The 25,205-nt window shown below is 41.6% G+C and overlaps 1 protein-coding gene across 1 annotated transcript in view; it reads left to right on the top strand.

Moving 5' to 3' along the window:
- dbn1 (drebrin 1) overlaps window positions 1-25,205 on the top strand; it is a 97,450-nt gene that overhangs the window by 55,751 nt on the left and 16,494 nt on the right. The window contains exons 2-4 of the mRNA XM_070917533.1: window positions 18,048-18,103; window positions 21,296-21,408; window positions 25,050-25,124. Of these exons, the coding sequence (XP_070773634.1) occupies window positions 18,048-18,103; window positions 21,296-21,408; window positions 25,050-25,124 (244 nt within the window). The remainder of the gene's footprint in view (window positions 1-18,047; window positions 18,104-21,295; window positions 21,409-25,049; window positions 25,125-25,205) is intronic.

Raw genomic sequence — 25,205 nt, 5'->3', positions numbered from 1 at the left:
CTCTCTCTCTCTCACTCTCTGTCTCTCACTCTCTCTCTCACTCTCTGTCTCTGTCTCTCTCTCTCTCTCTCTCTCTCTCTCTCTCTCTCTCTCTCTCTCTCTCTCACTCTCTGTCTCTCTCTCTCTCTCTCACTCTCTCACCTCTCACTCTCTGTCTCTCTCTCTCACTCTCTCACCTCTCTCTCTCTCTCTCTCTCTCTCACTCACTCTCTGTCTCTCTCTCTCTCTCTCACTCTCTCTCACTCTCTGTCTCTCTCTGTCTCTCTCTCACTCTCTCACCTCTCTCTCTCTCTCTCTCTCTCTCACTCACTCTCTGTCTCTCTCTCTCTCTCTCACTCTCTCTCACTCTCTGTCTCTCTCTGTCTCTCTCACTCTCTCTCACTCTCTCTCTCTCTCTCTCTCTCTCTCTCTCTCTCTCACTCTCTGTCTCTCACTCTCTCTCTCACTCTCTGTCTCTCTCTGTCTCTCTCTCTCTCTCTCACTCTCTCTCTCTCACTCAGCACTTCCGTCACGTTGACTGGATGTGCAGTGTTTTTCTATTGCATTTGTTTTCGAGGTTTGTGTGGTTTTGACTTTGCATCGTTTCTGTATCAGCAGCTCGTTTGCTGTTATTGTATTTGTTTTGTCTTTCTGCAGCACGTTTTTGCATCTGCAGCATGTTCCCGTTATTTGTGTTTGTTTTGGGTTTTCGTATGTGTTTTTTTGAATTTGCAGCTGAAGCTGCAGCACGTTTCTCCGTCACCTGTTTTTTATAAAGATTTATGTCTTCGGTAGGAACCAATGGGCTTGTTGCTGAGAGCCACAGACAGGAAGTCAGACAGTACTGAGAGACGGACTGACACATTTCGGTTTTGTTTTTTTCATCTGTTTTTTTGACAATAAGAAAAACACCAGCCACAATAACTGCAGAGCAAATCATGATAAGATAGAACATGCAGCGTTCAGCGTTTTCATTCATTCACAAAGGATGAGGGACGTGTAGAAACATAAAGAACTTCTTCAGTCACTGAAAGAAAGGAATCCAGACTATTGAGATAATGACTCAGAGGAGTTAGCAGGGTTTCTCACAATAGTAATTATAAGGACAATAGCAGCAACAACAGTACAATTAATTAAAATAACAATAATAATATGTTTCTTAATTAGGACAGAGGGTTACTCCTGCTAAAAAGGCAGCAGCTTGAAACACAATCACCTCAACCCTCTGCGTTGTTTTCTGTTGGCATCACCAGAAGCAGCTCAGCAGTGGTAAAAATTAAAAACACAGAAGAAGAACTGTGTAGTTCACAAATCACAATAAGCATTTGCAGATTCAGATTTCTTGACTCAAGACTGTACAAACAAAAAATAAGACACAATCATAACAGGACAATGACGTCTGGCAGGAACAACATAAATTACTCAAACAAAGGTTCTTCAAAATGGTACTTAACTTATAAATATATATAAATAATAACAAAGTTAATTTAAAGCATTATGCAATAACTGGTATTTTATGTGACTTGGCGCCCCCTACAGCTTACAGAGTGCAGTTCCCCCTCATGGACAGCTGCACACGTGCATTTGTTGTCAAGCTGAAGGATTTGGATTTGGTGGGCTGACTTGGTTTATGATCAAAAACTAGAGAGTCGACAACTTTGCTACAACAGCCAAACATCAAGCAAGTGCAACAACACGAGACGCAACAGGCCACAGACTAAAAGCCAGTCCCAGCTTTACTCTTGTCCGGTCACTCCGCCTTTTTCTCTTCCTCCGTCAGCGTCCTTCCGTCTCTTCGTCACTGCCACGATGTCCGTACTAAGAACATCGAGCTAGACTCGAGTGTGACGTAGTGTCGTAAAAAAGCTGTTTGTATCCGTTCAACCAACTCACAAAGTGCAGGAAGGATGCGTTCAGGATGCAGAGTGGGAATGAAAGAGGCAACGTTCTCTATATTACAAATCAGTGTTCCATCAAAATGATTTTGAAGCTATTATTTTAAGGTGAAATAGTTATTTAATGTAGCTTTAAACATAGATGGACTGTTTGAATAAAGTGCTTTTCCCTGTAATTCATTAAGCGTAGACTCTTACGTTCAAACACAGTCTGATGCTCATCTTAAAAAGGCTGCAGATCCTCTGATTCCCATCCAGCCTTTATGTCTCTCACTCAGCTGCATCTTGCCTTGACATTGTCCATTTCATTCCATATGGAAACTATTGCCATGGGTTGTCTGAGTGAACAGGAGAGTTTGATAGTGGGGCTGATGTGTGACGTCGCTGACTCAGAGGGGGAGGTCTGAAAGACATTTACCGACCAGGAAAACTCAGCAGGAATGTCAGGAATGATATTTGACATTTCGCTGCTGCGCTGTGGGTCACGCGCGGTCAGCCTCCTGCGAGAACACCGCGGGGATCCTGCGTCGCTGTTGTTTTACTTTGAGCTTTCAGTATTAGAAGTGAAGGCAGGAAACAGAAGAGGTGTTTGGAGAAGACGTCATTGGTCCCAAAAGGAAAGAAGGAATGTTATCACGTCGTCCTCCATGAGGAAAAAAAGAAAATGCTCAAACACGCTACGTGTTTTCAATATAAGTGTATAGGTGCTAAAGTAAATGTTTATCATGTTTACTACAAACAAACGACAGGATGGTGGAGTCAGCACAGGAAGAAAGTGGCTAAACAAGTTGTTTCAGGAGAAAAGGTTTGTTTTCAGAGGTCTGGGCTATCTCTGCAGACCATCAGGTCCCAGTTAAACGCCCCCTCGCCCGTCCAAACACTCTCTGTTTTCCCTCCTGTTTACACTTGTTCGCTGCTCACATGGCGACGGCCCAACATTGTGTTGGACGCTGTGTCGGTCAGTGCTGAGATTTCATTGGTGCAGAGGAGAGCCACAGGAAGTCCATTGTAAGTCGAGCACACAAAGTGGGACTGTGAGAGAGCTGCTGTGGCCTCCATGGAGAGTCCAGGCAGGAATGACCGGCCAGTGCCACAGAAAATCTGAATAAAAAAACAAGTCAGGAATGTATCTGTATGCATTGTAAATATTTAGTCCTTTAGTCCTGTTCGGAGACGTCTTCACAAAGATCTTTTTTAACATTGTTTTCATCACAGAAGCATGATAGTAGCACACCTAATGGTGTTTTCCAGGATGTCAAAAAAATCCTAAATGTAGAAGAAGAGTCTACAGACATGCTGAAGTAAATGTAATATTTGGCCAGAGGTTGGTGTCAGAATAAAAGTCTTTAGCAGCCTATATCAGAAGGGGTTTATCATGTTGGGAGCACCAAAGTGTTGAGGATGGTGTAGCACCAGTAGCCCTGCAGTACAAGTACAGCTGAGGCTTCATTTTGAAGGTATGTGTCTCAAAGAGTATTGGTGATGTTCAAAAGTCATATATGGTGATATGTTCACCATGGATATCTGCATCTAATTGAATGGCAATCCATCCAATAGTTGAAGTGTTTCAGGCTGGACCAGTGGTGCATCGACAGAAAGAGAAAAGAAGCAACTGCAACAACTTCAATACAAAAATACAATTTTATGTGTAAAAAACAAGCTGAACAAAGTTAAACATCGCGTTTTTGGACGTGTGATCATTTGTGTGCAATGAAATGTACTAATGAGAGTTAGGTTGTAGTTCTCCACACCTGCAGCTAATCAGCCAATCACCAATCAGTAGAAGAGCAGGTGTTGGTCTAAACTAACTGAGCTCAGAGACAAAGACATCATGTTGAAATGCTTTAAGCTTCCTTTCCTGATGCACAGGACACTGCTAATGCAAAATTTGAAATGAATGAGTCTCCATCGATAATAAACTATTTGTCCACCGACGTCCTGTCTTCAACGATTAGCTTCTGGACATAAAGCCTCGTTATATGCACCCAGCACAGCAGCTTGTCATTAGTTACTCTGCAGCATCAACTTTGCCTCAAGCGTCTTTCCAGCATTTCTACCTGAATCCAAACTGCTGCACCAAATGCACATATTGAATTACGTCCTATACCGTATTTAAAGAGACAGACTCTCACTGCTCCACCTCGAGCTGAATCTCAAACAGAGAATTTGAGCTCATCTGTCAAGATGTTTTCACTATTTCTGGAGTAATGGGCCGGTGTCCTCACTTCTCCCCGAGGCTCTTCTGCCTTCCTCAGTGTAGAGGAGAGAATGAGTACACTGAGGATGGATGAATACTGAATGCTCAATGAAACCCTGGAAACAATGCAATGCCACTGTCACATAGTCAGAGACACAGTGAGTGTGTATGTGTGTGTGTGTGTGTGTAGTGTGTAGTTGTGTAAGTCTGTCACTGCTGTGTCTCTTGCTGAGTCAGTGTTCAGTCCTGAGAGAGACACACAGAATCCTAAACCTTCATTCTCGTCCCTAGAGAGCTGATTAGGGCGAGTGTGTGAGGAAGGGTGGTGACGTGTGTGTGTGTGTGTGTGTGTGTGTGTGTGTGTGTGACATGTCCTCAGGGCCCCGCTCTGCTGACTAAGTCACTGTGACAGACTTTGGGCCACAGCTGGAGCTGTTTGGACTGTCCTGTCCTTCTGCAGTCTCACTCCACAAAGGCAGCGTTTGATGACTTCCAGGACAAACAAAACGTACTTCTGTCTGGACTGACAGAGACACATGCCACTCAGATCTGGACAACAAATACTCGAGACCTCTTTTGGTGGATAAACACTGTTGACCTTTGTTAAATGGCACATAAATATTCTTCAATTTAACTTCTTTGGGAAATAAATACTCGAGACGTCTCTGGTAGCTAAATGTGTAGAAGTCTTCCACTCAAACAGTCCAGACCTTTTTTGGCAAATGAACACATTCACATTGCTACGGCAGATACACATTATAAACCTCTCTGTCTGTATTAGAAACCGCCTACTACATATGTGCTACATACTGCTTTTCATAGTAGTGCAGTATGAAACTATGAAATCGATTTATTTTTCAGTATGTTAAGTCAGGCATAGCCGGTTTCCAATTTTGGAAATGGAGGTAAACAAGAGCACAGCTAATGGCAAACCACTGCTGCTGTGTAGCATCCCCTTATGCTCTAAAAAAAGGATATTCTCTCATATATATATACTCTGCCAATCGAATACTCTAAACATTGCAGAACCCTCAAGCATTAATTCTTTAAAGCTGGCAGCAGATGCTGTAGAGAACTTTTGTATTTTGGAAAGAAAACAGCCTTATTTAGCTCAGATAAAGACATTAGCGTTCTCCTGGACAGTGAAAACTGTTGGACTCTCTGTACATGGTAAGTTGTTGATTCCCTGGGTTGACCAGGCACAAGTTAGAGGGATCTAAGGAGTCCTAGATTGTGGTTCCTGCCGCTCTTTTGATGCGGTTCTGTAATGTTCTACATTCCTCTTCAGCTAACTTGATTCCCTACTTTTAGTTAAAGTGAGATCATATCATGGGTGCAGAAAATGTTCAGCCTGAGGCCCAAAAGAGAAATGAAACTTACTGTTTAGGGACCAAAACTAATTTCCTTTCTTTTTTTTTTCCAGTGTCACTTTGTTTGTGAAAGTTAAAGCTAACGTCTGTTTTATTTGTGCTGGTTTCATTTCAGTTTAGAGAGGAGGCCTGTAAACATTTTCACTTGCGGTTTAGTCATGAGAACCTTAAATCTCTTGATCATAACAAGAGACCTCAACCTTTTGTTTTGTATTTCTAGTCTTTGCATTTTCATAGCTGTTGCCGAGTGGAAAGCCCAGCAGTGATGACATGCAACAGATTTTAGGTTCAGATTAGTATTTTCAGAAATGCTAATTCTTTTAATGACACGCCTACGCATTGATGTGCCGTCTCTCAGGCCTTTAGGATAGTGCTGCTATTGTACAAGTTCTCTCTGCTCTTTCAAACAACACAAAACAGTTGCTGATCCAAGCAGTATTCCTTTTTAAAAAATCAGCTGCAAGTCAGCCTTTTCCCAATCTCAACACTACAAAGAGCCCACTGCCAAACACGGAGGCAGACAGTTAGGCGAGCGGTGAGCCGGCTGGTTTGTTCACCAAATTCTTGAGTATTGATGGAAAATGTTCCCTCGCTAATTCTGCTGCCTCAGCAGCTACTGGTTTGGCAAGGTAATTTCACTTTCCATCTGGTGAATCCATCATTAGCCATGTGGGATGGTGGCTGGGATGTGCGATGGGAGACCGTAAACTCTGGATGAAGGACATGAACTCACATTTCATGTTTCTCCCACTGAGGGAAGGTGTCTGTTTTTCCTGCTTTCAGCAAACCAGGCTGGTGGACAGACACACGAGAACAATAGATGGATGATAACCAGTTCATTTTGTCACATCTGTTTCAGAGTAGGACGTAGATTTGTCTAAACGTCTCTCTTTTGAACCCCCACCCTCCGTCTGGTGTTGCTGTGTGTCAAACTGCTAACGTTGATTCAGTTTGAGATGTGACGGCTGGATGACCTCAGAGTGCAGATATTATCTGTGTCTCCATGTGTGTGTTTGTGTGCTGATGAAATAGAAAAAGAACGGGAATGTTTTTGGAATATAAATGTTTTGCCAACAGTGTATTTAAACAGATTTCCTACAGTATTTCAGTCTTTTTTAGTGTCTGTTGTACTGAGTATTAAAAATCTAAATCTGATCATATTCATAATCTTACTTCTTTGATCAGACAGTTCCAGTTTTAGTCCATATGTTATTTGGGTAAACTTCTGTTACGGCTGCTTGTGTTTTAGAAATCCCAGCCCTACCTGAGACACATTTTAAGAAACACACTTTCATTCTTTCGAGGTTTAAACACGCCATGTTTATGTTGTTATGTGTTGGACTAATGATGAGATTATCTGCAGAATGCATAATATGAACCGTGACCAAGAATGTGACTGAAAACGTCTTTTAAAGCCCCAAAATAAATCAAAATGACCCACTGCATTTACTGAGGTATTGATGTTGTTTTAGCTACAAAGTGGGAAGTGGTTTGGATTATTTTATCATTTGTGGCGCCTGCATGAGGAATCTTCTGGATCGTTCTTCTCTTTCTTACCTCGAACGGTAAATAACTGTAATATCACCCCCCCAGCTCTCTGATGCACTCACCAGTGCGATGACGATATACTCGAGGGAAGCCATTACTACAGACTTCTTCCTCCCTTCATTGTAATTTAATGCAGGCTCAGACACATGCAGACTCCTGTCCAAGACATCCTTTTGTCCTTCAGGTCTTCCTTCTTTTCTCCTCTTGACTTGCTGAAGAGAAACACTCCTCTTTGTTCTTTTGGCAGATTCTTCCACTCGCTGTCCTTTGTATTTCCACTGTTTGTGTAGTAATGGTAGCTAATATCTTCAATGATTTTGATTATTTAGGGTTATTTTCAGGGAGGCACGTCAGTCTGTCTCTCGACATCTATCGGATGGATGCAGGTCAGATATTCACACATTCATGTCTGGTTCTGTAGTGAACATGTTTGATTGTTTTCACCAAGGAATTTATTTCCTCCAAAACAGGTAACACAAGACATTAGAAACTCCTGTTCTGTAGATTACAGTCGGCTAACCCCAACAGACACACACACACATACACACACAAAACCTGCTAGCTTAGCAACATTAAGAAAAACAACCCATAATGCAACACTCCCTGGTGTTACACTGGTACTCTCTCTGTTCAAAAACATCTTTTCTAAATTTAACATCCAGTCTTGTATTTGGGCCAATATGGTGTAACCGGTATGGTGTGTTACCACACACGCATGGTAACACACTAACTGTACTGTACTGGTCTGTAATGAGCATTACAGCCTTGTGGTGGCGCTATCACAGCTACAGATGACTCGTCTTGTTTTCCCATCTCTGCCTTTCACACTCGTGTCTTACTCATTGGATCGGCATGCAGATTTCTGCATTCCCAGACCGACAGGAACAGGAGTCACGGCTGTTCCCTAATGCCCCCTTCCACCCCCCTGAAACATTACCCATAATTCTCCGTCCTCATGTCTGTCTGCCTCATTTCTTTCGCATTAAGTCACCATGTAGGTTTCTTGCTCAATAAATCACGCAGCGTTATCCGACCACAGGAATAACAGTCATTGCCAGCGTACTCAATCATCCCCCATAGTTCTCGCTGTTCCATCCCACAATGCTCTCTGTCTGCCTGCTCTTTGTCTGTATTTACAGTCTCTGTTCTGCGTATCTCTCCAACCGCGCATATTTTTATTTTCCCTCTAGCCATTAAAAACCCAGGAGGAATCCATAACTCTCAAGACCCGAGGATAAATATTGGATTTGCTTCACTTTTGAAGTTGGACGAATAACAGAAAGAAACACTGTCCGCTATTTTCACACTTTGCCCTCACTAATCTCATGCCACTAGATGCAGTGCCATCTAACCACAGTATGTTTGATTTTATTACCAGATACAGTTCACGCTCGCTTGTATGCAAAAAATGTTTGGTGTTCTGTAACCACATAAAGGGAAACTTATTGTACATTTTTACTGTAGCTGTTATAATTTACTGCCTAATAAAGTCGCAGTTCTGACGTCTTTTGATATGGAAACAGATTATTGGACGATGACCTCCTGATGTGCCCACATGCTCTCTTTCATTCAGTCTGTTAACGTCTCTTTGGCTCACGTAGCCTCATAGCTAACTGCTGACTCGACTTGATCTGCTTCTTCTTTTCTAAATGAGCCTCAGCAGTCGGCGTCTCTCTCTCGTGTCTCGTCTTCACTGAGTCAGGAGGAAGGCTGACAGCAGCTCGCAGCGGCAAAGAGCTTCCTGGCAGGACTCATAACATCAGCCGTCTGGTGACGCGTGTCCAAGAGGCCCGAAAGTAGAATGAGTGTAGACGTCGTCCATTTTTCACCAGCAGGCCGGAGCCTCGGGGGGGTTTGAACCTTTAACTCTGGCAGCTTCATTGCCTTGTTCTGTACTTACGCTGCGGTACTCTCGATACTTCTCTAACCTCTACAAATTGGTAAATTAGGACAATTTTCATCGGGTTGTCACGGCAACTGGAGCAATTCTTACACGCTTGGAGCTTTGGAATGTGAAACTGATCTAATAAACACACAAATTACTGAGACTTGTAAAGTGATTTAATGTCATTAAAATGGTTAAATCTGCTGATTTGTTTTCAAGCTCTCACTTTAAAAAGTAGGACTCACTTCTCCAAACAGTCACTCATCCTATCTTCTATCTATATTTCATTACCTTCAGCAACTTTTATCTTCTAAATTGTGGACAGGTCGTCCTCTCCTGTCAGCTGCATAAAATGTCGCTCTGACATGTTGGCCTACTTTGTGGACAAATATCGTAAATAACAGCCTTCAAAATGTCCCCATTTAGAAAAGAACTGTGTTAGCTCTGTTAGCTTGTAGCTCAGACTAAAATGTGTTTGTTGCACAGATTATCGAAAACTCTCAAGTAATTAAAGCTGGTATCAAATATTATCAAATGTCTTCTTTACTTGGATCAGACAGTTACATCTGAGATGTATGCAGATGTTTGTGTGTGAGGTCTTTTGAACCTAGTGCCAGGAAGTTCGAGTGTTATGATACCTCTGTATATACTGGGTCGTACCTCTAAATATATTGAAGTTTTTTGGAGTTTGAAGAGACCTTATAGGCCACAAGCAGCAGGGCTTTAGATTAACTTGAACGTTAAATGTACGAACACGAAGTCAAACTATCAACCAAACTGTTCAGTATCCGCAGGCTAACAAACAAACCAATGAACCAATCAGGGGACTCGTGTCGAAGGCCACGAATATGTACGAGAGCTGCAGAGTGTTTGCAGTACTGAGCAGTCACTTTGCCTCCATTTTGATCACTTAGCAGTTAGCTTGTTAACATAGAATAGCCGAGTAGGCGGGAGAAGCTGAGAGCCTTTGTCATGGTCGGACTCAATGACTAAGGCTGTGGCTATTTCCTAGTGACTGCTCTGGAAGGTATTGCTTCCAGGAACCAGCCACAGGCAATAGCCACAGCCTCCTACTCCTAGTCGGATAATGACGCCATCTGCAGACACACGAGATGAAGGTGTAGAAAATGTTCAATTCTTGAGCTAAAATTTTAAGTTATTGTTAAGTTTTATGACCACACAGCTAACGTACTGTGTTCGATTAGTGCAGTTGATACTGCAGTCAGTTTGTTGTGTATTTGTGTTGTGAAATATGACACCACCATGTATCCTGACACTCCTGCTGTTTACTGTGTGAAGGAGAGTCTGCAGCTCCGTACATCAGGTCTGCAGATCCTTTTGAAGTTGTGAAGCGAGTCCAGCTGGATCAACACACACACACACACACACACACACACACACACACACACTGCATGCTGTGTGTGTGTGTGTGTTTTGCCCTTCAGCTCTCCTCCACCCTCCTCCTTCCCACCATCCCTATCTTTACATCGTCGCTCCCCTCGGGTCACAAACTGCTGTTGCCGAGATAACGATGGGGGATGCTGCCCAGTTGCCATGGCGACACTCCCCACAGGGTGTGTGTGGTGGTTTATCTTGGCAGCCTCTTTTTTTTTTAACAGCGCCAAAGTCATTGCAGTGCGATCCCACACAGAGATGGTGGACAAAATAAGAGAAACAGCAGGAATGAGACAAATCTGAAGCAGCTTTTGAGATGAAACGTTTTCCCTTCAGAGCAGCTGAAGGCGTCTTTGCAACTCGTCACACATGTCGCCCTGGTTTCAGGTCTTGTCACCTGTTCAGATACCGCTCATCAATCCAGACTTTGCTTTTCTTTTTTCTGCTCAGAGCTGCCAGTTTTGTGCCGCTCTGACTGCAGGTTGGGCGTCTTTGTTCCCTTTAGAACAAGTCATTTCTGATTTGTAGAGTTTACATTGTCCTGTGTTTGTTGAGACTGTGTCATAGAGGTGTTTATTCCCTCCTGGGTTGTCCTCTTCCTGTGAGTGAAATTCAACATGTTGCCGCTGTTCCTCCTCCCTGATTATGTCTATTAATCTTCTGAAATATGTTGTCAGATTCTAAAATCAGCTCTGTTAGTTGCCTCTTGGTCCTGACAGTGTTCAGTGTCCTTTCAGCTTAAAATAACTCCGGCTCTGTAGCTTCTTCCTGTTGAGACTCCTGTTGTTTAAAAGGACTGGGAGGGATGAAAACATCCAGTCTGCTTCGTGTGTGTTGCATCACAAAGTACAACAGTATTAAATATGTTTTATTCTGTGTGTGTGTGTGAGAGAGAGAGAGAGAGACTACAAAGAAAAGAGAAAGCCTGAGAGTATAAAAGAATAGTTTGAAGATACAATTCATTAGTTTAATTGAGTAAACTTTAGCTGAGATGAGTTGAGTCTGTCGTCACTGATCTTGATTCAGTCCAGACTTCAGCCCTCTGTACTCTGAGCAGCAGAGAACACGTTTAATGACATGAAATTGTCTCTTTATCTCAATCTGTTGCAGCTGTTCTCCGTCCTTCTCAGGCTGGATGTTAGCACTGCCGCACTTTAATCACATCACTGTGTAGGTGAAGGTGTACGAGGCTACATCAGAGCTCCGCCAACTCTTAATAAATCAGACATAAATGCTAATACCATGCTAACATCTTCGTAGCACCACAAGATGAAACAGCTACTGAGGAACCTGGATAAGGACAATAAAACAGTTATATGAAAGTCACTGTCAGTTCACTACTGTTAGGACACACACACACACACACACACACACACAGCCTCCTACAGTAAAAAGCAGATTAGAGAGGAAAGCTGTTGTGCCGCCTCCAGTTGAAAGCACTACAGTGATTCTTGTGTACGTCAAAGGCAGCGTGGGCACACACACACACACACACACACACACACACACTGAATTAATGTAGGCTATATATAGTATATTTCCCATAGGTGTTCAGTTGGGTCGAGATCTGGTGACTGTGAAGTCCACACTGTAGCTTATGATTCACATCATTTTCACACTCACTGAAACATTCACTGAGCCCCTGTGACCTATATAAATGTACTGTATGTGTGTGTGTGTGTGTGTGTGTGTGCGTTTTAGATCTGTCACTTAAAATTAAATGTTCAATCTGTAATGATCTGGTCAAATTCAAAATCCACAGCGTATGAGTGCCATGTACTCCAGCATCCTCTTGCTTTTCGCAAAAATAGAGAAAAGTAACAAGTCGTGCTGAATAAATAAAAATGAAGCCAAACCATCTGAAAAGTAACAAAACCTGTTGTTTGTCGATGCCCTCCAGAACGACACATTTTCTGATCTGATGCCAGTTCCTCTGTCTGTGCCTTAAAAAAACATTACAAATCACTGCTGGAAAATAAATTTGTTAAGGTCTGATTAGGTTTAGGTAGCCGGCCAGAACAATTCGCAAATGCAAATTAGTCTGGAACCTCTCAGTTCAGTTTTGATTTCCAGTCATCAACAGTCGCCGACCAAAGTGTCTCTGGACGCTTCAACCAATCAGAGCAACGAAACATAGCGGCAGGCGGCTAGGCTAGGTAGCGAGTTCCAACATCAAATTCATACGGCTTCTAGTTCAACATGATACACAGACGTTTGGCACGACATGAATCTGTACATAACGTGAACTACCGTCCAGTTCCTTTAATACTGACGCGATGGCGGATTCAGAACGTTCCACATCAGCGGCGGCCATCTTGGTTGTTCACGAAAATGCCTCAACGGCAGCTCCTCTGTCAGTCATCGTCTCAAACCCGCCCCGTATTAGATAAACAGCTGTGATTGGCCAGACCTGGAAGGGGGTCACACACATCTGCCAGAGCAAATAAAACATGAGTTTGCAGATTTGTCTGGTTTCCAGGCGATGGTTCAGGCCCAAAAATGACTTGATTTGATTTAAGGAAATTAGAATTTGTGGCTCTATAATAATGTCACCTGATTTGTTCCTTTGCTCCCGATGGACAAGAGTCAGAATAAGCTTCTGCTTTGTCACGTGAACGTAAACGTAACATCATTTTGAGGCCTTTGAACAACTGATTCTGTCGGCGGGTAGTTAATGACTACGTCGGTTGTGTGGCGATAAATGCACCTGTTGTTAATGTTAAAGGACATCCATCTTGTTCTCGCTCTCTTGTTTGTCTGATGAAGCAGAAGTTTGAAAGGTCGGAGTGACACCCGGAGGAGCTCGGTCCTGATTGGTGCAGAGAGCTCATTGACGATGTTCTCGGCTGACCTCCACACGTCTGATTAGTTGATTAATTGAGTCCCCTTCAATCCCTCATTATTCCTCTAATCTTTTATCCTCTTGCTGGTTGTTTGTTCTTCCTCTCTCCCTCTTCCGCCGCCTCCTCCTCCTACTCATCCTCTACTTTTAACCTCCCTGCCTCTTCTCTCCTCCTCCTCCTCTTTTCCTCTCATTCTCCATCCTTTTCCTAACTCCTCCAATTTTCTCCCCTCGTCTTCTTCTGTCTTTTCTTTGCTCTCACTTGTGTAACAAATCCTCTTTATCCAACACATCATCATCATCATCATGTCCTCCATCTTCATTTTCCATCCTGTTTTCTCTTGTATTTTTTTGCTCTTTCATTCTCCTCTTTCTTCTTCCTGTCTTCTTCTCTTCTCCTCGTCCTTCCATACTTCCTCCTCTTACATGTCCAGCTGTGCGCGCACACACACACACACACACACACACACACACACACACACACACACACACACACACAGAGCTGTTTCTAGGTCATGAGGGCTTTATATGAATAATAAACAGCTGTCTGCTTTAAAGAGAATTATTTATAGAGCCTCAAGTGAGCGAGTGAGACTCACACATGCTCTCTCTCTGTCTCTCTGTCTCTCTGTCTCTCTCTCTCTCTCTCTCTCTCTCTGTCTCTCTCTCTCTCTCTCTCTCTCTGTCTCTCTATAAATCTATCACTCTCAATCTTAAATGCTTCCTCTTTTTCTTTCTCATCCCCTTTTCTCCTCCATCCTTTTTACACCCTGTTGTCTTTATTATCTGTCATCTTTTTAATCCCTGACTTTTGCTCTCTTAGTTTTTTCGTCTATAATCCCCCCCCCCCCCCCAGCCTTTCCTTTTCTGCCTCAAGGAATTTGCTTTTCTACTCTTTTGTTGTGATCAACTACTATAACTGCCGCTGTAATTGTTGTGGTTACCAGATCATTGTGGATGATTTGGTAACAAGAGGCCTCCATCTTCATTCTTGTCTGTACTTTCGTTCTCTTTGACTTCCACTGATGAAGTAGAACTCAGATCTTTTGTTTAGGAGAGTTTCTAAGAGAGGAAATAAATTAGATGAAAACAAATAATATAAGATAAATTACAGCTTAACTTAAAAACGGCTGAAGCTGACAAAGTCAAGCGTAGACAGATGAAAGTTGAACAGAGGCCGACAGTGTGGAGCTGAGCTGAGTCTGAGATGTCCCAAAATGGCCATTGTTCAGAGGATAAACCTTTATAAATGCTCCACTATGTTCACCAGCTAGTCCCTCACTGTGTCTGTCACGTCGTGTATGGTGGCTTTTTACAGCTTTTTCTCTAAAAACAGCTGCCTGCTGCATCTAAAAACGACACAGACTCTCTTATGACTGGTTTTATCCCGGTATGATCGTAAGACTTTGGGGGATGTAGAGAGAAGTCTAATCTGTTTCTGAGGAAAGAGCTGATTGGAGAGGAGGATTCTGGAGAAATGTGCAGTCTGGCATGGAGGGAGGGGGGGGGGGGGGGGGGGGGTAAAGCAGAGGGTGACTCTGCAGAAACAGACAGGAGGGAGGGGGGGGGGATGAGGTCAGCAGAAAGTCAGACGGAGGCCAGACAAAAGCTTCAGGCTGAAAAAGCATGAGGTCATCTTGACTGAGCCCGGCTGGTAAGACCTGTCACACACCAACACCACCCAGAGGCACATGGAGGTCCACAACAACATGCTGCTGTGAATAACAAACCCTGTTCACAAACTACACATTTATGTAAAAGCACAAAGCCTCACAAATCCGTTAAAGATGCCGACATCACTGCAGCAGTGAGACAGACACAAACCTCACATTATGTCGCTGTTTGTGTCGCTGTCACTTCAGTTCAGTATCACATAGTCTAACTAAATCTAAAGAGTTCCCTTTCAGAAAAGACCAGTGTCGAGTCTGCAACCAAAAGAAAAGAGTCAGGAACAGGAGCCATTTCATTTCCAGGTTTATGTAGTAAAGGGGTAGTCAGGCATCGCCAGACTAACTCACAAATGCAAATGAGTCGGGAACCTTTCAGTTCATTTTCAATTACTTTCCATTTCCGCAGCTGCCCGAGCAAATAAAACATGAGCTAACCTAGGAAACCTCAATGTCTCACAGTAACTGAAGTTTGCAGATAATTAATCACAAAATGGTATATTCTCCTCCTCTCATTAGATTGTGTAGTAATGTTTTTTGTTGTTGTTTTTTTATAAAAATACATATAAAAACATTGGTGATCATGAGGGTGTCTTGGTGTTACCGCAATGTCCCTGGTTCAGGGATGTAGTGACTGTATTTGAAGGTCATTCATCAGTATTTTTGATGTACATGAATGTAGTTCGGAGAAGGTGGTTTTGTTTCAGTAGATGTGGTAGTCTTTAGCACACCGTTCCTGCAGTTACTTTCCTCTGTGAATGGGGCTGAAGTTTGTGGCGAAATCCTGGTCAATACCAGGATCTCAAATCCTGGGCTTTAAACTTTGAAGAAAACCAACAAGTATTCTTTTTTAAATGCATTCTTAAACAATCCCAATGAGCATTTTCCCACCTGGTGCCCCCATCAGCAGACCAAAGACACACCAGTTTAGGAAGAATGATCTTCATCATGCTTGAAAGAAACCAGGACACCAACCTCCTCCCCAAGACCTCCTCAGCAGGTTGCGTTATATATGTCAGTCTTTAATAATAATCTTCAATAATCTACAGTGCACTGCTCCCCTGTTTATAATCTCCCGTTTAAACCCTGATAGATTAAAGGGTAATTTCTCTAACCTCAATCCCAGTATGCATTTAATATGTAGAGAAATCCATTCTGATCAGTTGGTTTTCAGTTTCCACAGCTTCTCCTGATTTGATGGAGAGTCGGTCGGCGTTATGAGGGAACGCCACAAATTCACCTTTTATTCATCCAGGAGGAGTTTCAGCTCCCATGATTGGACATCATGTTGAATTTTAAAGAACAGAAAATATATTTAATAGCTGGAAGCGCTGAGATGTTTACATCCTCTTTAACTGCAGCTGAACCACCAGATGGTTCATGATTTAAACATTTGTCAAATGATCGTATCAAACCCATAGAAATGGATCTAAAGATACTAACAGCCGTGGAAAGTAACTGAATACATTTACTCAAGTTCTGTACTTATGTGCAATGTTGAGGTACTTGTATTTCCATTGTATGCTACTTTACAGTTCTGCTCCAGCTGCCAGTTTCTTCTCAGATTACAGTTCTACATACAAAACATTTGATCCGTTTAAAATATATATTGTTATAGATTACACTACCCAAGAGAATATAAAGCTGTTGCAATGAGCTTCACCTCAACTGGCACATGCTTACATGTTAATCAATAACAATGATCCAATAATATATAATGATTTCAGCCGTACTTGTAGTTTAATTTGTGACAAAACATCATATTTCATAAACTCTTCATATGTTTTGTGTCCAGCAATTTTAATTTGTAAAGTAACTAAAGCTGTCAGATAAATGTAGTGAAGTAAAAAAAAAGTACAATATTTCCCTCTCAGATGTAGTGGAGTAGAAGAACTCAAATAAAGTGCAAGTGCCTCAAATGTTGTACTTAAGTGCAGTACTTAAGAGTAAACGTACTACGTTACTTTCCACCTCTGGTAATAACTTCATTCTGACCTGCAGGTTGATGGATTTTACTGCAGGGTCGTAACAGGAGGTCAAACATGTCAATCTGGAGATGTCGGATAAACTGTAATCTCTGTCACCTTCGTTTAACCTCAGCCAAAGAGGTCAGAGGTGTGTGTGTGTGTGTGTGTGTGTGTGTGTGTGTGTGTGTGTGTGTGTGTGTGTGAGCATGCATGTAATTGACTTTATATAATGCAGTGAGTGTATACTGTATGTGTTTGCATATACTGCGGGTGTGAGTGACAGAGACGATGGTGGGGAGGGCAGCAGAGGTCAAACTGTGAATGTGAACAGTTGTCACAGTGTGTTTGGTCTCTATATTTGTGCAGGACGTGTTGTCCTCACTTCTTTGGGGGTTCAGACTTGGTTGTAGTTGTTTTAGGTTAAGGGGAGTGGTACGAAAGTTTGTGTCAACTTGTGTCGTTATTAAAAGTGTCGGTGCTTTTTTTAATACAGGCAGAGACAAGAGTTCCCACAGTCATTAATCAAACCAAGTAATCTGCTTTACACAGATAAAGCAGCTCCATCAGTCATCCTAAAGAGGTTCGTAACACTGTCTGCTGACGACCGCAGTCGCTTGCTCTGTCAACCTCTGTTACTTTCCTCAACCGTCGTCATCAGGAAGTCCCCGATTTGTTATCTGATGTTAATCAATTAATATGCGATGTTGCGGTCTAAAGCAGCATGGCTGTGTTTTGTAGTAGCGCTGCAGTGTTTACAGACAACACACTGAAGATCAGTCTGAAATACTGCTAACGTGAGGAAATTCACCACAGAGTGTTGAAGTAGAAGAGAAGAGGTTTTTAAAATGGGAAAGCACATCTAAGATCTTGTTCTGCAGCATTTAACACACTGTTATTTGTTTGAGACAATTTCTGATAACTTCTACCTGTTGTTCATATACAGGAGGCGTTGGGTCACTTTGGTCACGTGTCTGACAAATATACAATGTATTGTGACAACAAGTCTAAAATGTCTACAGCCACGCTAGCATCTCTGTTAGGCTGTATTCAGGCACAGTGGTCATTTTAGCTAAATGCTAACATCGGCATGCTAACATGCTCACAATGAAAATGCTAACATGCTAATGCTGAGAAGGTATGATGTTTACCATGTTTACCATCTTAGTTAAGTGTGTTAGCATGCCAGCATTAGCTAATTAGCGGTAAACTCAATTATTTTGATGAACCAGATGATGCTGTAACGGTCATGAAGGTGAAAGTGGTCTGATTGACTCACACTCTCCCTCTTTCTCTTTCTAACAGGGCCTTGTACACATATGAGGACGACAGCAATGATTTGACACTCGCATCATCAGGAGGTGAGTTCATGCTTTTCTATCACAAATTTAATCTCCCCCAAATGTGACATCTTGCTGTTATTCTTTTCATGGTTTAATGAACATGGCTGCCAATGAACATGTTAACGTCGTGTGTTGTAATTTGCTGCGGCTGTAGCTCTGATAAGCTCGGCAGGTGCTGCTGTTGCTTTAAGGGTAAAAAACAATCACGTTCTTTGTCTTCTGATTGTTACTGAGCCACCGGAGAGCTGGATTCATTAGTGCTACAGTTAATGAAGCGCTGCAGGATCATTACAGTTTAATGAGACTCCTCCATGTTTGAAACACACACATGCAGCATACAAGGGTGTTCCTTCAGACTGTGATAATATCATGAATACACATTCAAATATACATACGTATGTAACATATAATTGTTATACATAGTGAAGTAACTGAGTCATTATTTCTCTATATCTTCATCACAAAAGTAGAAGGAAATACATTTGAGATATTTATCTGTGCAGTTAGTGTCTCAGGACAATAAACAGAGAAATATAACCAGTGGAGGTATGTGTAATTATTCACAATAAAGTTCATGATTTATGCACATTCACTGAAACTAAACAGGTCATAAACAACATGTTCCAACAGCATTTTATTATACTGTATTTACATTAGGAGGTAATAGAGTTGTGGAATGAGAGGAGCGGCTTTTTCCAGAAATATTTTTCCCACATTAGGAGTTTTCTTTTTATGATTTCTTTTAATGTTCCTCAACACAAAAACACAGGAGCCTCCTGGGTAACTGAACCATACTATTTGTTTATGTTGTAACAATCCTTTAGATGTATTTAAGCTTTGTTTCTCATAAATCATGTTTTTTTCCGTCTGTTTGGTCATTTGGCAAATGGCCTCAAATACTACAGCACACATTGCCAGAGGCACAAATTCAGTTGCTGCAGCTAAAAACAAAACGCGTTGCCACGGTAACTGAATTCATCCCAAACTGACCCAGAATCTGGAAGTGAACTGATTTAAACTGTTTTATCAGGTTTTTCATTTTTATCTTCGGGTCGCTGTTAGCAGAATGTGAAGCTCTGTGATTGGATGATTCTGACCAAAATGCACCTTGGGAGTCATAGTTGACCTCTCCCCTTCAGTTGTTTATGTCCACAGGCTTATACGGTTGTTTTTATCAAAGAGCCAGATATTTTCTAACATTTCTGTTTATCTTTTGTGCTGATGATTCAAGCCGTTGCAGTGCTCCAACTGTCAGTCACCTGACATTAAGTGCATTTCTGAAAACATCAGTCCTAATATTCGACAGTGGATGGAAAAGCACATTAATTCACATTTTCTTTTGTCGATTTTCTGTAAATTTGAATAAAAATTGCACCACATTTGGACAGAAACTGACGGTTTCCTTAAGCATGTTACACTAGCCGTTAGCATAGCATTCTTTTTAGATTCTGTAAATTTTACATTGCTAAACAAAGATATAACCATAATTTGTACCCACACAAAATACTAAATCAATTAACCTGCTCAGATGAACAGTGAGTAAAGAGCGGTGCTCATACTCTTCATGAACTCCGTCATCGATGCTTCAGAAAAATATGGCAGATCAATCAACTATCTACGATAAAAATCTACAATATGGCATCAAGACTATTCCCATGACAACAGCTCCCCCTGCAGGCCATACAAACAAAACATAATCTGACAAAAAAAGGCTAAACAAATCCCATGAAAAGTTCAACGTTGCACTGGGTGAAACGTGTATTGCTCCGCCACTGAAAATAGTCCCCAACAAATGCACTAGTTCCTCCCGTTTTAGTTACATTTGCTAAAAACTACAGTGACCAGCTGTTTTAGAAAATTACTGAGCCTTTTTAAAAAAAATGAAATTATATATTTGTTTGCTGTTTTTAAAGATTTACATCTTCAGTAGGAACCAATGGGTTTGGTGCTGAGAGCCACAGACAGACAACAACATTGCTGGTTTTGGTCTTTTCATGCGATTTGTTGACAATATGAAAAATCCAGAGTAATGTCCGCCTCAGACACATCTTCAAAGAAGTGGTAGATTTTGTGAAAGAGCCGGTCGTGTTTCATGGATTCACTTTGATTTGTTTTTAAGAACCTTATCAAAAGTATTCTGTGAGTCTAATGTAATCATCAACGCTCAAGTCCTGAATATAAAAACGCTGATCACATGAGAGGAATAAACTGGAGCTACTACAGTGAAGTGTGTGCATCGCTAATGCTGGAGAGATGCATGATAAAGAGCCACTTCAGCCATTAGCGGCCTCAGTTTCCTTCATGTCGGCAGCTTTTCCCCAGCGAGACGTGAATATTTCAGCAGCGACGGAGAGGAAACACAGTTTGTTCATCTGCACTGGAACCTCAGAGGAATCTGTTTGCCTCTTCAGATCAGAACCAGTAGACCACAGTCATGCTTGTGTGTTTGTTTGTGTGGTGTGTACAAATATGTGTGTGTGTGTATACATCTGAAGTAACACTGAGATTTGGAGAACAGGATCTTAATCTGAGGCGTGAACCTTGCAGCCCTGAACACGTCGCTGCTGATCTGCACGAACAAAAGCTGTAGACGAATCTTTTCAACAAACTGCTATTTTCATGTTTAAGATTATAACAAATTATAGAAAGATAGAAGAAGATTTTAGATCCCACTCTTGTGGATCACATCCAGTCTTTACTGGTTACCAAGTTTGGTACATTAAACTTCTTTTTTTTGTTATGATTTACCATTTTTCTATCATTTGCATGGGCTATTTGACATTAAATGAAATAAATCTTGACAACATGGGGAGGACTGCAACCAAACTTAGTTGACTGATTCACAGATTTGATGTAATTTCACAAAGTGGTGCTCAGTAACATGATGAATTAAATGGTGATAACGTGCCTCTGACTCTTCAGTGTTCCCAGACAGGATTTAGGTATCTTTAATGACTGTTTGTCTCTGTACTTGAAGACTGAAAGTTCAAAACATGTTCTGTTATTAGAATAACACATTTAGAGGATCGTCTCATCAGAGTTACATTACATGATCTCTGATTGGTTTTTAGTTTCTTTCATAAGTTGATTAATTTGTTGATCTTGATTTGTTGAGCAGTTTGTGTGATGACTGGACGTTGGCAGCTTCTCCCTGACAGAGGGCAGTCTAACAGACCATTAAAACCAGTCTCTTCTTCTTCTGTGGTGCAGGAGGCGGTCTGGCAGAGATCACGCTGACCTTTGACAGCGGCAGGGTGATGTACGGCTTCTGCAGCCTGAAGGAGCCCACCTCCGCTCTGCCACGATACATCCTCATCAACTGGGTGAGTCGTCGGGGTCAGGGGGCATGACGCACTGCTAAACACCCCCAGGCAGCACACACACACACACACACACACACACACACACACACACACACACACACACTGAAATGTCCTCACAGGTAATAAAGTAGAGCATCAGAGTCATTAAGGTTCACAGCACATTTTTAATTCAACAGTTTATCTAACAAGGACACACCACGTCTACATCATCCAATCACAGCTGCAGCCTCAGCAAGAAAAGTAACAGCATCTGCAGTGTCCACTTTATTAGGTACACCTGTACAATCTAATACAATCCAATACAACTGTTCTGCTATTAAGTCTTCTGTAATTGTTATAAAGGCGTTAATTCAATCATTTGTTTTAGCACCGTGATCATAGTTAGTGGTGGTGTTGTTAGTAGTGATACTGGACTGCATTATATTGAAGAAACACCTCTCAGTATGATGAAGTTCAGAACAACTTTTAACTATGACCTCAAAAATAAACGACAAAAACTGAACTTGTGAGTTTATAGCTGAGCTGTTGTATTGAAGGGCATGAGATCGCACAGGTGTACGTAAGGAAGTGGCCACTGAGTGTAGATGCTCATGTCGCCACCTACAGGCAAAGAAAATAATGGTTCCTCCAATTCTGACACTGGCTCCACCCGTAGGCGACGAGGGTTACAATAGCTTTTTAATTTGTTTTTATACTCACTGTTTTTACGTGTTTTATATGAAACACTTCTACAACGTTGTTTAAAAAGGATCCCTCCTCTGTCAAAGTAACGTTACACTAGCTGTTGTCCTGGCTGATTGTCAGGACGCAGGGAGTAATATAACAAAGCTCTGATATGAGAACATTTAACAATAAATAATAATAATAATAATAAAATGAGGTTGAAATAGAAAGTTTTATCCATCGTGTGTCTTTTATTGTCTAAAATCTTGAAGAAAAAGCTGCTTCCTCTGATGGATGAAAAGCAAACTCTCAGATGAGTCACGTGATCTTCTCTCAGGTCAAAATGAAAACAACACAACAGTGATGTAGTTAAGAGTCCACTTCAACAGCACTCTCCCTTTGTTACATGTTAACCACAGATTTCAAATCATGATCCACTGACTTGTGTTTGCATGTGACAGGGCAGAGTGACTAGTTACTGGTGAAAAACAAATACTACTGGAAATGAAACCTAATAACTTTTAATATAAATTGATTTCATTTGTCTACTTTAAAATGTTCAAGTGACTTGAAAAATCACTTGTCAGAACTAGAATTGAGAAACTAAAGTTGAGTAAATGCAGCCTTTTATACAGCAGTAAGTGATGACATTTCTGTAATGAAGTGAATTTTAAAAAAGCAGTTGTCTCTCAGAGTTTCATTCGGCCCACAGTTTCTCATGTGCATACGGGACTCATGCTCTCATCAGACAAAAGACAGAGGACTGAAGTCACACTCAAGTTTTACAGACAGATCAATGGCAGAAAAGAAGTGAAAGTTGCCTTAGCAAAGATCGTCTTCAAACAATACAAGCAGGCATAACGAGTCCAACTGGCTGCCTGATCCTTTCTTCTTCCTCCAGAGTGTTTTCTGATTTATCTCTGTGAGAGAGAAAAGTTGGAAGAAGGGAGGACGCTTGATTTAAGGCCTCACACACCAGAGGTCAAAGTGACCTCATGTATAAACTATAAAATAGGAATAATAAGCAGTAAATATAGAGTTTCCACCACAAAGTAAACAAAAAGAAACAGGAAAGTTTGCGGATTATAGACAGTAACTTAACTGCTTTCTTCAAGAGGTGGAATAACAGCACTTAATGGGAATGATGTCAGTTTTAACCACAGATTGATATTTTTATGAAACAACATCTTGGGTTGGACAGTCATTGACTTGTTCATAATGTTGTTTCTTAATGTTACAGTTTCATGGATTCATGTTTGGAGAGTCTTTCCAGCGTTTTATGTGGTGGTTTTAATGAGAGAGCAGATGTAGACTGATGCAGTAATGAACCCGTGACCTTCCAGTTACGAGCCGGAGATATTTGTCCACCATTTCATTCATGATGAATACGACGTGTAACAGAAAGCTATGAATAATTTGTGATTGCAGAGTGTGTTACGAGCGTTTAAGTCCATCTGAGAGTAGTAAGATGAATGTTTTACAACAGCCGGAGGTCCTGAGCGAGAGCATCTCCACGATGAGAGAAGAAGAAGAAGAAGAAGAAGAGAGGGATGTAAAAAGAGAAGGAGAGAGGAAGAATGATACAAACGGCTCTCCTAGAAATGAGTTGTATATTCTGTTAATTTGTTTTGCCAATTAGGCCTTGAGGGAAACGTCGCTGCTGTCTGGTTTATTTCAAGTAGCAGTAAGTTTTTTGTCCCACACACCAACTCTGTGTCCTAGAAAGGACGTTTATAAACTATGTTTTGAAAGAAACATAAATTAGGATTTGCTGCATTTGTTGATGTTGTTTTCTGATGAAATGTTTAATTTATTTTCCTACAATATCTACTTATAACGTCTAAAACTCCATTCAGGCTGGATTTATTTCCCTAGTTGGGGGTTATAATATTTCCTGCCCTGGTCAGTGATTTTACAATTTGGAAATCACTCTGGACCTTTTCAATATTAAACCAAGACCACAATATTTCCCAGACCTTAACCAAGTGCAGTCCAAGTGCTTCAGTTACTAGGAGCAGATATTATATTCTGCAGCAAGAACAGATATACAAATGAAATACGTCGTCTGTAGACCGTACAGTATGAACATTTAGTCAGACACATTCATTAAAAACATTTCATCACTATGTGGCTGGAAGACGTGATCTGGGATCATTACATTTCCAAACGTATTTGCTGTCAGTGGAACATAAATGTAATTTCTCGGAGTTGAATGAAAAAAGGGCAGAAAGCCACCGAGAGATCCGGTAATTGCAGTGAATGAGAGACTGAGAGAGGAAGAAGGAGACATTTGGTGTTTAAATGAGACCAGGAGCCGAGCCAGAGGAGTCCATCATAATGTAACAGCCAAAAGCACCAGACCGTAGCAAAGTGGGCCAAACCGGGCCAGACTGTGCCAGAAATGGGCCCAAAGTGCACTGAAATGAACGGAAATACACCCAACAGTACCAAAGAAAATATACTGCAAAAGTATCCGAGCTGTCTCTGCTGCTTTCTGCTCTTCAGTCTGTCGGACACACAGACAGATAAAGTGGACACATTTTGTTATTGAGAGATAAATGTCCATGAATTCAGATGAGATGCGGTCGCGTTCCCGTGTTTCTTTCTCTCTGTAATTACTGCCCGATGCGTTTGCATTGTGTTGGTTTGAATGAGCTCTGATTAGTGAATCACATCCAGCCCGTTATAATACAGCTGTTAATAACTGAACATGACCACGGCTGAACAAAGAGCCTAATGAGACCACGACGAGGGGGAGACCGTCCTCGTGAATCTGATCGGACTCGACAGAAAGCAGCAAAGAAACACAGCAGCTGCGATGTTACTGCTGCTGCTGAACTTTTTGCCTCTTTCCCTCTCCACCTCCCTCCTTCTGGATGCCAAAGCATCAAAATACAATTTGTCCAAATACTTGGACCGTACACTACAACAGGTATAAGAACATTAACTCAGCATTACGATCTCTCTCTCTCTCTCAGGTCGGGGAAGACGTGCCGGATGCCCGTAAGTGTGCCTGTGCCAGCCACGTCGCCACCATCGCAGACTTCTTCCAGGTCAGACCCACCACGGTACTTCTACGTTATACATATTACTAAATTAAAACTTGAATGATCTTCTATCTGTATTAACATGTA

Source organism: Enoplosus armatus, chromosome 13 (assembly GCF_043641665.1).
Source record: "Enoplosus armatus isolate fEnoArm2 chromosome 13, fEnoArm2.hap1, whole genome shotgun sequence".
NCBI classification, from domain to species: Eukaryota; Metazoa; Chordata; class Actinopteri; order Centrarchiformes; family Enoplosidae; genus Enoplosus; species Enoplosus armatus.
This window is presented reverse-complemented; position numbering and strand designations above follow the sequence as displayed.